Source organism: Chroicocephalus ridibundus, chromosome 1 (genome assembly GCF_963924245.1).
Source record: "Chroicocephalus ridibundus chromosome 1, bChrRid1.1, whole genome shotgun sequence".
Taxonomy (NCBI): domain Eukaryota; kingdom Metazoa; phylum Chordata; class Aves; order Charadriiformes; family Laridae; genus Chroicocephalus; species Chroicocephalus ridibundus.
This window is the reverse complement of record NC_086284.1, coordinates 125922152-125935461: the sequence shown is the minus strand read 5'-3', so window position 1 is coordinate 125935461 and position 13310 is coordinate 125922152. Positions and strand designations below refer to the sequence as shown.

Here is a 13310-nt window from a genome sequence, read left to right as displayed (position 1 = left end):
CTGCCAGTTTCACTGTAAGTGTGATTTTTAGAAATTTCCAAACAGCTCCTGAGTGATGCTGCTGCCCTTGGCAGACTGTATATTGCATGCCAGACATGCAATGGTAATCTTTAAATTCTTCGAGCATGAAGTGTCTTGCACTTCTGCTATCACTAACCTAAGTGAAACACACAACAAGATGAGATCTAAAATGTCCAGTCACAATCAGCTACTTTTAAAAATTGGCTTTGTGGTAAGATGATGGCGTAGATGCAGTTCAGCACAACTTTTTTTTCCTTTCCATTCCTTTCTAGTATGATTTGATAGCAGGTTCTTTAATGTGGGTAGGTTGGAGGAGTATTTTTCCTTGCATGTTCTCAAGAAAGCCTACAACAAAAGGGAGATTTGAGATTTGCATTTCCATTAAATTTTGTGAGACAGATTAGAAAGTTTTTCTATCTAGCCACTGGAAACACGACTGATTGTTCCAAGCTACAAGGGGAAATTTAACATTTCTTAGTGATGTGTCTTTAAAAAAGAAAGTCTCAATGTCTTTTAGGTGATAAAATGCAAATAAAATAAATGTGTAAGAGTGTTTTTGGAGTTCTTTTCGCTTTTCTCATCAGAAAGGTGTGCCCTGATCATCACACAAATGCAGTGCTGGTATTGTTTCATGCTTGAGACAACTGAACAGCAAACTAGTGAAGAGAACGGTTTAAATGAATGTTAGGCGTGATCTTTTCTACTTTTAACTGGAGAAATTAACAGTTTAAGTACAGTTTAGGTAGAAGAAGAGATCCAAGCTGTCCTTTGTCTTTGACTTTCAGCAGTTTAGGCTTAAGATGCAAAAGTGTGGGGAGGGATCAAAGGTATGTAATTATGTGCATTATTGATACTTCTGGTTGCAAGAAACATCATTTGTGTGGTTACTGCCTTGCAATAACAGGCTCATTGAAATGAGAATTAATTAACTACCAAGTATTCTAGATCGTGCAAACATTTTAATTTTCCTTAAAATGTTCTCAGAACAATGTATCTGCCCATCGAGGTGAAAGCTACTATGATTCCATGTTCAAAAGGCCACTGTATTAGTGTATCTGCAAAATATTTTCAATCTGTAAATGAGTAAACAGTTGCTCACCCCTGTCACAGGGTAGGAAAAGCACAGAACTAGTTAAATGGCTCAATGTTTTTATTTTGCATTTAACCTAAAACTGACTGCTGCTTATGTTCAAAATTAATTTTATATGTCTGCACTATAAAGAGTTTTGAAATACTAGCCACAAATATCACCATGAAGACCTAGTATGTATTTGTTGTTTTTATTGTTTTTAGTATAATAAGTTCCATGTATTTTGTAATGTGTGTGAATACTTGCTTGCGAAAAGCCAGTTTACTCGCAAAGGAATCAGTATTTTTCTTGACTATTACGCGTATTGTGACTAATAAGGAATCTGACATTTAAATGTTTACTGGCTAATGAACCAAGGCCTTACAGGTTTTGAATGATAAACATTTCACTTACTCTCAGGTTTATAATGTGCCTTTGGAAAGAAACCAGGATTAAAATGATACACAAAACATACGGTTTAAGTTACCTCTTTGTAACGTTGGACAGTTGTCTCGTATATTAGAACAAGAGTAATTTAGGAAAGTAATTTATCGGCTGTCACCCAAATGGAAATAATATTTGTCATGGGATGGAACAAAGTATTTTAAAGCAAATTGCTAAAATTGGATGAAGAAAAACATGGCTAAACAACAGCTTTACAAATAAAAGTTTTGATTTTACTGAAGCAGATACTCCAAAAGAGGATGCATCATTTTGTTTCGAGATTGTTAACAAGAAAAAAGTTGCAGTTTGCATCTGTTTGTGATTCTGTATATACCAGCAGCACTTTAACTTTTGAACACGCAGCTATCTTTCAATGTGCTCAGCTTGTAAAGAGAGTAGGTTTTGTTACTAGAAATAGGTGCTTTTGCAAACAGATTAATCCGACCTAGTTCAATATCACAGTTTGTTTTTTACCACGTCACTTCAGTGCATTGGACTTACTTTTCCATTCAGTCTTGCATGAAATAGACTTAAGAATTTTGAAATTTAGTTAAAATTCCTAAGTATGTGTACAACTTTTGTCCCTAAAGCTTTGCTTACTTTTTCGTGTTTGGCAGAGGAACTATACGTATTAGTGTGTAATACGAAACACTTTCAGACAGTCACTTTTTAGCTGTCAAAACAAACATCAGTCAATATAAACGATGTTGACAATTGTGGATTTCTAGAGTGTGAAATCTTAATGTAATGTTAAATGTGTTGTAGTCATTTGGTAGGAACTGCATACACAGGCATGAATTTTGAAGGGTGAGATGGACCTACAGATAGTATATTTGGAGTGATGTCAAAGACATTTTTTAGCAGCATATCTAATCTGATTCTTGTCTTTGCTATTTTTTCTTACGTTACTTTGTTTAAGATCCTGAAAGGTCCTGGCTGCTTTTAGGATAACGTGTATAGATCTCTTTTAGAAGATCTCTGGACTTTCTAGTGTCAAATCCTGAAAATGATAATGCTGTTCCTGGCCTACTCATTTCATGGGACTAAAGTCAATAAATAGGCTTTTTAACCTCCAGTGCTAACAAAAATTAATCAGAGACATTACGAGGCTTATTGTGTGGGGTTTACGTTATTTCAGGTGTTAATTTTGTTGGATGTGTCCTTGTGCTCAAGAATACTTTGTTTCGTCTTGATACAGAAATCTATAAAGAGCCAGTGAGGGTGGATGTTACTTAAAGAACATTCTTATTTCCAAAACAACACACAAACTCTTAACACTTCTTGTACTACATACTGGGGGAAATACATGTCTAGCTGTTGAGTGAATAGATTTTTTCAGTTTACTGTTTATAATTTGATTTTGAGAATACACAATTTGTGCTATTTTTTCCACTTGTTAACAATTCTTCTTTAGTATTGTTACTGCGGTTTAAAATTAATACTCAAGTGTTAGGTAGAGGGCTGCAGGTTGGATTTATAATTTAATTTGTTGTAGAAGTCCAGAAAAATTGGGTGTGTTCTCTAAAGAGATGGAAAAATTAATAACATTAAAATTGTGATACAGTAGAAAACAATGCCTTGCAGTTTGATGATGATCAGACCTGACAGTTATTTTCAGTAAAGTATTTGCTGTCCATTGTCTTTCCACTTCTCTTCTTTTTCGTCATGTTGTGAACACAGTAACAACAGTAAAACTGACGTGCTCTTGTTTTAATGGTGGGTTTCTCCCTCCTTCTCAGAACCTGTTTTCTTCTCTGCATGGGTGTTGAGGGAACATGAAATAGCAGGGACACTTTCTGTACTGCCTGTGCAATTTTTTAAGTCATTATGAATAAATTTTTATCTCATTGTGGAAGTTGTAGCAGCTGTCTGGTCACCTATCATGAGAAGTTAAACATCACGCAACACTAGTTGAATGTTATTTTCTTACAAGTACTGTTTCATCTGCATGTGACTTACCTTGGAGTTTGGTTTTTTTTTTTTTTTGTTTTTTTTTTTTTTTTTGCAACATGAGTATGGTTAAAAAACCAACAGAATTCATACCACTGCTAAAACCCAGAGTGAATAAAACACCAGTGAAGCCATGAAGATGAACGTATTTGATTTATTTTTGTTCTTTTGTAGGTGATGGATGTGGACACACTGTTCTGGGCCCTGAAAGTGGAACTCTTGCTTCGATAAACTACCCACAGACCTCTCCCAATAGCACAGTGTGTGAATGGGAAATTCGTGTAAAGCCTGGGCAGCGAGTGCAGCTCAAATTTGGCGATTTTGATATTGATGACTCAGATTCCTGTCATTCCAGTTACTTAAGAGTTCATAATGGGATTGGCCCCACCAGGACGGAGATAGGTAGGAGCTTTTATTATTGGTATTCGAAAGCTATTGTCTTTTACAGAATCTGGAAGATACTGTTGGTACCTTTGTTCCTTTTTAAATTTCTCCTTGTTTGCCTGCTTTGGGCATAGAATAACTACTAGGTGTATGGTATTAGTGAAGTTCTCTTTTGTAGCCCTATAAAACTTTTATAATTCAGTTGGCTATTGGGCACGGTGAGACCTTACCTGAATACATCATACACTGCTTTGTACAGTGTGCATTGTGAGTCTTATGAGAAGTGATGAAAAGAAAGAAGTGTTTATTATTTACAGGAATCTCAAATAAGGAAAAGAAAGGAATTTTAGTAATGCTGTAATCAGAGTTGTGTTTTTCCTGAGCTTCATATCAAGGAAACACAGCCAAACTTTGAGGGGTGCTGCGTGTACCTCACCACAGTAGAAAAACAGCTATCAGGGACCAGTTTTAGTAAATATACCACTGGTAGTGCTGCTACTAGAAAGCACGGCTAAGGAGAGATTCTTGTGTATGCCCTACAGGTCTTCAGTACAGAGAGGGAATACAGGTGCAACTGTAACTATAGAAAAATAAAAGTGGTGAAGAAAACAGTAGTGTGATTTTTCTCTTTGGTGACTGCTCATTTGAAGTACGCTTACTGTTGTTCCTCAGCAGATGACCTCTCTGTTTGTAATGCCAGAGTGTTCTTAATGTAATTATTCTTAAGTAATTCCATTTTGTTTACTGTTATTAAAGCGTATGTAAATGTCTGTCGTCTTGACACAGTTCTTATATCCTAAAAATGTACTGAAATAATGTAATAATGATAGCAGAACATGCTACATTTTGTTCATGCATACAGCTAGATGCTAAATGCAACACAGATCCTATAATAATCATTTACTCTTCAGATTCTTAAAGGAAACTCCACTGTAATGTTTTGGTTTGTCCCCTTTAAGGGGAAAAATTGAATTTCGTTACTATAATGCAGTTGTTTGTTTTTCTTTTTTTTTTTTTCCCAAATAGCAGTGTGACATTATCATCTATCTCAAGGTATATGTAGGTATTTAAGACCCTTGTGATTGCTTTGCATAAAACTCAAAATAAGTTGTCATTCTTCCTTCACTAAAATTAGTTGGTATTGTGCAGATTAATTTTCTTTTCTTTCCTAAAGCTATAATTTGGAGAGGGAGAGAAAGAAAGATTTGCTTCGCCAAGATTCTTTTTGTGCAACTCAAATGCCAATCCCACTAAATTGAGTCTTTTTATAAAGAGGCTAGTGGAATGTTAGCTTTGTTAACCTTCTTTTCCAACCTAGGTAAGTGTATGTGAAAATAAGTGTGTGCTTGGAGCTGTTGAGCCAGACTTGGTCTAAAATAGGAAACACTGAAGTCCTTAAATGGCAAGGAACGTCCAGTTCTGATAAGTCTATTATTCACTTTTACAAGTGACTTAATGGGTTCGAGTAAATTTTCTACTTCATTTGTTTCTCTTGACTTTCAGCTGTTCCCAGCTGGTGTAGTAGCACAGTATGTTGTGCAAAAATGTGTGCGTTGTTCTGCTCTTAATAAATTAAATCACAGAGCAAACAGTGATATTAACAGTGAGAGATACAGATGATGCAGATTCTTGAATGTTCATGCTTGAAGCAGCAAACAGTGGAGAGACTGAAGTGACCTGAATTTGTTTGGAAGAAATCTGGAGTTATCCTAGTTTTTTCCATTCAAGACAACTGACATGGTCTAACATTAAAATACTTGTATCGCATAAAATTTAAAATTCAATGATATCTACTTTAATCCAAAATGACTTAAAAATTGGTTGATTAGATCAAAAAATGAATCGTTAGTGGGTTAGTTCATTGTTAAACACAGAAAGTTTCTAATTAAGCTTTTAAGGGCTAATTCTCATTTCAAGACTTTCGAATATTGATCAATAAATCAAAAGAAGATTCAAATCCTTGAATCTTCAAGATTCAAGAAGAAGATTCAAATCCTTTAAGTAAAATCTAGAGGTGTTCTGTATTAGATTTCGTCACAGTTCAATCACTGTGTGTCTACAGTCAGATGTACTTATTTAATACATACAGTGTAAGCCCAGATCTATAGGCGCAGAGAATATAAGCTGCTCTCCTCCTGTCATGTTGCACTTGGGGTCCTTCAATACGTAAGTACAGACAAAATAGTAATATTGCATCTTCTGCACATACCACTGACAGAGGCATCACAGCAGTCGTTTTGTCCATTTCTAGTGCCCACTTTTTAAAAAGATTGCTAAAAATCTGACAAGAGGCCAAGGAAGAGTTAGAAAAATGATTTATAGTCTCAAAAGTACATGTTGCCATGAATCATAAGGTGCATCAGTCTACAGTTTGTCAAAGGCTGTATCTGCATAGTGCAAGCAGCCCTGGATAGTTTATCCAAGCTAGATTTAAATGTCTTGCCCTGTGTATTTGCCCAGAGAGGATAACTGATGTCTTGAGGACAGTCTGAACTATCCTGAGAGGAGTTGCATGCTGGTCAATTGTGTAACAAGATCCAGTGGCTGAAAACAAAAATTAAAAAAGGAAAAGAAAAGTGGTAACTGGAAAAATGATGCACTTCATCATGATGAATGCAATTAATCATTGAAACACGACTTAGAGCAAAACATAGGGTCAGTGTGGAGCCTTGGTAAAAAAGAACTTACTTTGTAACTCTTGCTGATAACCAGTTTAAATAGCGAATTGATGTAAGGTTATATTTGCATAATGTTATAAATTTAATTAAAGTATTGTAAAATCCATTTTCTTTTTTTTTCATTAGAAAATAGCCTTGCTTTGTTCTAAAATACCTGAATGAGCAACATTTGGAAAGCTCTGAATAATGATAGAAACTTGTATTTCTAATTTTTTTATTATTTTATTAGTACTTGAGAGTACAGTTCACTTTTTAAAGGAATTTGACATGCACGCTTTGTTTGTTTGTGTTATATTTGTTTTGTATTGTATTTGTTACAAACTATTCCTGCAGGGCACTATTATTCCGCTCCCTCTACTTTATTGTCATTTGCCTTCAGTTGAGAAGGGAGTCTGGTGTCTTCTCTTGCTATGTTGAAGTATGATAACATACTTATTATCAAGAATGCAAATAAATGAATGGTAAAGTGAAACATATGCAATGTCATTTGCTGCTGGTGATTATCTACTTTGATTATCCACTGCAGAATCTTAAGTAGGGTTATAGATGGTTTACAACATTGAATGATCAAGGCAGCCTATAGAACAGAAGATGGGTTTTTTTTTTCTTAACAGGTTAATAAACTGCTCAGTATTTTATTAAAGTTTCTAGTTAGTAAGACTGGAGAATTCCGTGTTGACTCGGGTCTGTTTAACTGTCATTCCTCCAGGTAATGCCATTTGGTAGTAATTCTAGGACTTCATAGGGCAAATATTGTCAATGTCTGTGGACTTCAGCATCTCAGTTTAAAATGTATTATTTTTGGTCATTTTGGATGGCACGAGAAGTATCCAGATGCAGAACCTCTGTTAGGTCATATAGGCGTAGCAAAACAGAAAGTGAACCAACTAGCAGTTTGTATTAACTCACATATGCTTGTACGTTAATGCTGAAGTGCAGTCATCGTGCCTGCTGTTGTCCAAAATTAACAAAAGTAGTTGACAGAAACCATGCAGTAGTCAACAAGGAAAAATGCCCCAACAGCTGAGGGAAGAGAAGGGCTTTTTTTCTCATTTGCTTCTGTAGATGATTCTTGTTGCCCTAGCTTGATCCTTTTCCTTGACAGATTTCTCATGGTCTTTGAAGAACTGACTGGGGGGGTTATGTGTGGCTGGAGGTGAATGGGATAAGGTCACATTTATTTGCAAGTGTTAAGGGTATGAGAGACCCTCACCTGTTGACAGTGGCAAAATAAATGTGGTACCCAAACTCTGCCATTTGCTTTAAATGGACACCGACTACATTATTTAGTGTCACGCATGTGTATTGTTTTTGAATATATGCCAGAAGTAATGTGAAATTACACAGCAAATGAAAAAAGAAGCTTATTACATATGTTGGTTTTGGTCCGTGTCTGTTCTCCCTCTTTTCTGCATAGGAAAATACTGTGGGTTTGGCTTTCAAATGGATGGTTTAATTACTTCAAAAAGTAATGAAGTCACAGTACAGTTCATGAGTGGAACACACACTTCTGGACGTGGATTTCTTGCAGCTTATTCAACCACTGACAAATCAGGTATTTATAATTTGGTAATTTTTCTGTGCTGGTAAAATTAGAGCTGCCTAGTAAAACCACAGAACTAATTTATTCCCATGTTCTCACAAATTAGCTTCTAAAAATTAAGAGTTTTAATACAGTCTTTCTGATACTTCTGCATAGGAAATTGTACTGTCCATATACTATGTAAGTTACTGTAGTTTTAAATAAATGATGTCAAAGCTTAGCCTGGATAGCAAGGCAATAATCCCAGTTATCTGTTATTCATAGTTATCTGTTATGAATGAAAGAGCTGCTTCAGATGAAGGACAAAATGCATTTTTTCAGGTAGTAATCAAGGTGGCAGATAACACAAAATTTTTCTTCTTAAACTCCATGTATCTTATACAGACCAACCTTGTGGAAAATTTTATTACAGTAACGGTTTCTTATACTCCCTCAACTCTTTAATTATGTAATCTGCTGACTACTTTTTAGTTTTTTTTGCCATTTCTTCTGTTTTTTTCATCTTTTTGGTTATTCTTGCCTCTAAAGGAGGCTGCTGTATTTGTTTTGCATCTCTGTCCAGTCATTGTAATAGTGAGTGGAAGATACAGTCCACAAGGAAACGAAGGATTGCCAGCAACGGCTTCAGCAAAAGGCTTGAGAAAACCCTTTCTAGAAGTAATTCCAAAAAGAGAAGATAAAGAGTTTTCATTTTTAATTTGTGTTTGTGGGTCTTCTGGTGGTTTTTTTCCTCTGTGTTTCGGAACTGTATGTACTGATACACGGCAGACTGAACATAAAATTTGAGATATCGGTTATGAATGCCATTTACATGGCACTCTAATGTTTGCTCCTTATGCTGCCTGGTTCCAGTACTGTAGGACTGTTAAATGCTGAAAACACAGCCTGTTTAGCTAGCGTATTAATTTAATTTTGTGAAAAGTGTGTGTGTTTGTGTTTCTGAATTATGTCAGGTACTTCTCTGAAGTATAGCTGTAAATTAAAATTGAGCTGCACAAAAAATGAATGTTTGTAGTGTTTCTCTTCTTGTCTGTGTCACGTTCTCAGTGGATTTCTCAGTTATTCAGACAAATTATCAAGGTTCTACTGTAATACAAAATCTGTTGCAAGAAAATTGAGTGGGAATATGGTGTTTTTTTCATTCTGAGACTTTTGGTTAAGCCACAGAGTCTCAAACGTGTATTTTTGTGCGCTTTAAAAAAGCATACTTAAGCTTGTTGTCTTTATCATCTTCTTGACCTAACGTTTTTTCTTTCCAGACCTAATCACCTGTTTAGACAATGCAAGTCACTTTTCCGAACCAGAATTCAAGTAAGACTGATTTTATCTGTTTCCCCCCAATCTCTTTAATGAAGTCATTTTAGTCTTTCTACTTCACTTTGTTACTTACACCTGATGGAGCTTGAAAATTGGCTGTCCGGAGAACTTAAGAAACAAACTAACTTGGGTTAGAGCTGAATAGTTTTGACGTTTGCACTCCTTCCTCTCACTCCCCCATTTTTGTTATTTACATGCAGTATACAGTAGAACCTCGTTAATTTGCACTAACAAATAAGAGCTAATATCTCAATCCCATAAAAAGAATATTGCTTTCATGTAAACCCATATTACAGCATAAGTGTACACCTTAAATACTGAAATTCATATTACAGTTACCTAAGGAGCACTAAAACTATGCAATGTGTTAAAAATTGCAAGCCCATTTCACAGTTTGGTGTGAATTAATGAGGTTCTGTGGAGACATAAAATTCTGTACCTTCTGATGGGGGAAACATATGTAATTTCCATGTTTTCTCCTTCTCCATTTCCATCTGAAGCAAGGGCAGTGTTTAAAGCTGCAGGCTATTGTTAAGTACATAAACTTATGTTTTGGAGAGCTTCACCCCTACTGTCACAAAACATTTCAAAGTGCAACCTTTGCATTTTGCTTTCATTTTCCCAAGTTCCAAAATACAGCTGTAATTGTAGGTTTGGGCCTTACTCAACATGTGTTGAAGTCTCTAAATTCCACTGTTTTTGTGGCACCTGCAAGGTTGCTTCAACTGTTGTTGTAATGCAGTGAAAATATTAATAGTTTACTCCAGTTCACTGTTAAATCTTGAAGATTTAAGGGTTTTTGTATGTGCACTAAGAAGTGGCACTAGAACATGAACACAGGCTTGCATCAGAGGTGCAGATGTCTTGCCTCTTGCTTTTCATGAGCTAGTGTTATTAACTGAATTTGGCTAGTTTTTTATAATCAAAGCATTGCAAGGAGGTATTATGAAGTGTTACTTTCCAGATGTATTATTTAAGTGCGCGAAACAGATGGATGTGCAAGTCTCTAATTTATAAAATAAAATTCATTAATATTGCTACTTATATGACTTTTAATTTACAGAAGCCATGCAGTATTTATGTTATGTCTTCAATTAGGATATATACTTAAATAGTGATATGCGAATGATAACGGTATATCGTAAATGAAAAACGTAGTGACTAACATTATGAGTTGTAGTTGCACGCGTATTTTGACTTGATATTTTGTTCTCTTCCAGTAAGTATTGTCCAGCTGGATGTGTGATTCCTTTTGCTGATATTTCAGGCACTATTCCCCATGGATACAGAGATGTAAGTGAAAATACTGTGGTCTTACTGTGCGTGTTTTACCAAAATTCAAGTGTAATTAAAAGTCCATTAGAGTTGTACACATTAGTTCTGCTGCCTGGGTTCTGGAATTTGTACCTCCTAAAGTGAATAGCATTTTTTTGCACAGCTGCTAAATGGCTGGTGCTTCAGATGTTGCCATCTCCAAGAAGTGAAGTAACACAGTAAGAACTGCTGAGAAGGGTGGATCAATCAAAATATTGTTTTATACTTCCTGTTTTGTTGTTGTTGGCTTTCTCAAGTTGGGAAATTCAGATTTATAAAGAGAGAACCAGTTCTTTTAATGGTGTCTTCTTGTTTTTGACGCTGTAACACATCTCTAAACAGAATTTCAGTGGTTATCTTAATTTTTTTTATTGCAACATGAGAGATTAAATACTATTTATGCTCAGCAGCTATAAAAACATTTGCAAAACAGAGTTAATACTGTAACATTAATAATTCTATAAATTGTAAATGAAAATATTTAATAATGTACTACTTACTTAGAACAGTACCAAAACCTATATACGCTTTTTCTGATGTAAGCTTTTATAACTGAATTAGCATACCTGCCATAGGACTGGAGGGTGTTTGCTTTGTTTATTTGTTAGTGATTATAATTTTGCCAGCAATCTAATAAAAAATTACATTAAATCTCTTTGTTTATGTTAAAATACATTTTTAATAAGCCATTAGATCTAGCACAGACAGAAGACAATTTAAAACATTGGTAAGCAAAGATTTTAATATTCAATATATGAACCTAAAGTGTGCCTCTCTGATTTTTATTAAATGTCTGTAAATCCTAGACTGCCTGCTTAAATAATTACCCATATGTAAAAACGTCACCACAGCATAACTGTGTTATGTGTTCTGGTCCACAGTGAGTCCTCGCTAAATGGCTGCGAGGTAATTTTTGTAGCTAGTAACAAGACGAAGTTGATTCTCTGCCTAATGTGTTTGCAGCATTTGTCGGAGCTCTGCTTGTTGGGAGTTTTTTTCCAAAATCTGGAAAATCTGTTTTCTATGGAGGAAAAAGGAAACGTTAGGAAATAAATGCCCTGTGATTCTTTTTTTTGTATACTTTATTGCTCTGAATAAAAAGTTGTGTGGAAAGAAAACAAATTGTCCAGCACTCTAGACAGAGTTTCAGGTAGAGATTTCTCACGCATCTCTTTCAAATGATGGGCAGCTGCTTGCTGCTTCAAAAAAACCCCTAAATTTCGTTCTTTTGTGTGTCACCTTAATGTCCACAGTCCTTGAGGACTTGGAGCGCTCATTGCTGACATCTTCTGGTGAGCAGGGAGGAGAGATCTGCATCTATTGCAGAATCCTATCTCGCTCTTTCAAGGGAAAGTAGGAAAGGAAAGGGGAGCTGTGTGCATAAGCAAGACATAATTACATTTATTTAGAAAGCTTTTGGGATATTTGGGGGGTGGGTAGTAGGGTTGGAGGTTTTATGTGTGAATATGCTGAGGAGAATTATGTTTGGGAAGGTCTTGGTGAGCAGTTTGTTTTTTTTCCAGTGAGCTGAGATATACAGGCATCCTGGCCTGCTGCACCATGCAGTTATTTCTAAAGAAGGTACAATGGAGAAAGTTGTTCTGTTTTTAAAATAATGTAAGAAAGAAAATCATTCATTAAGTCTTCCTTCTTTGGAAAGGGCCTCTTCCTGATTCCTTCTTAAAGAGTTGTGGTGAGGCTCTGTAGCCTCCAGTGGACTGGCTGGCAGAGCAGTGTGGCAAATGTGTTTAGTAGCAACAGCTAGCAGTGGACTTCATTTGGGGGAGCAACTGTTAACAGTAAATAAAAATCTGCAGTCATCGTCTGTTGTTTATCGACTTGGGCAAGCCTGCGCTGGGATACCACACTAGTAATAACAACCTAAACGTGGTTTATGGAAGGTATATTGGGAGATACCCAGGTGGTCCTTCACAGACGGCCTGGACCCCCTCAATTTCTCAAATTCCGGGTGATCCCAGTCTCGTTGGATGTGAGGGAGGGGCTGCAGAATTGCGGTGTGTCCGTGCATACCCCGTTGCTGCACGCTGCAGGAACGCCAGTGAATAGCCCTGTATATGCCTGTTGCCCTGTGCGTAGCCAGCAATGCTTCTTGGTGCACGGGTGCAAAGCCACTGCTGCTAAGCCTTTTTTGGAACTAGACTGTGTCTCTGCTCCTGAGCACTAGGATGTTTCTTGGTCAAGCCCCTTTGGCCTGGAAGAGTTTGCTTCCCAGCTGAGAAGATCTCCTGGGCTAGTTTTGGTCCAGGAGACAGTGGCATCTTGTTCTGCTCACTCTGTGCTGCGCCCAAAGGACTTGGTGTAGCGAGTCAGCCCTGCTCTCTATGGCACAGCTAACCTGCATCCAGGGAACTGAAGTGTCACTGTCACATTTGTTAGCGGATCTGGGCTAACAGTCATCCAGGGAGAGAAGGAAAGAACAGGATATACTGCAAAAACTTCTTGCATAACTGATCTCCATTGACCTGTACAACCTAGGTAGTCGGCTTCTTCAGAATGAATTGTATTCACGTATTTGTGTGGGTTTATATGGATCAGATTGCTGGATGGTTAAACCACGTTTAACCATGAG

At 36.4% G+C, this 13310-nt stretch overlaps 1 protein-coding gene across 1 annotated transcript in view; it reads left to right on the top strand.

The window, feature by feature from the left end:
- DCBLD2 (discoidin, CUB and LCCL domain containing 2) overlaps positions 1 to 13310 on the top strand; it is a 44690-nt gene that overhangs the window by 15316 nt on the left and 16064 nt on the right. The window contains exons 2-5 of the mRNA XM_063350362.1: positions 3659 to 3886; positions 7964 to 8101; positions 9349 to 9400; positions 10627 to 10699. Of these exons, the coding sequence (XP_063206432.1) occupies positions 3659 to 3886; positions 7964 to 8101; positions 9349 to 9400; positions 10627 to 10699 (491 nt within the window). The remainder of the gene's footprint in view (positions 1 to 3658; positions 3887 to 7963; positions 8102 to 9348; positions 9401 to 10626; positions 10700 to 13310) is intronic.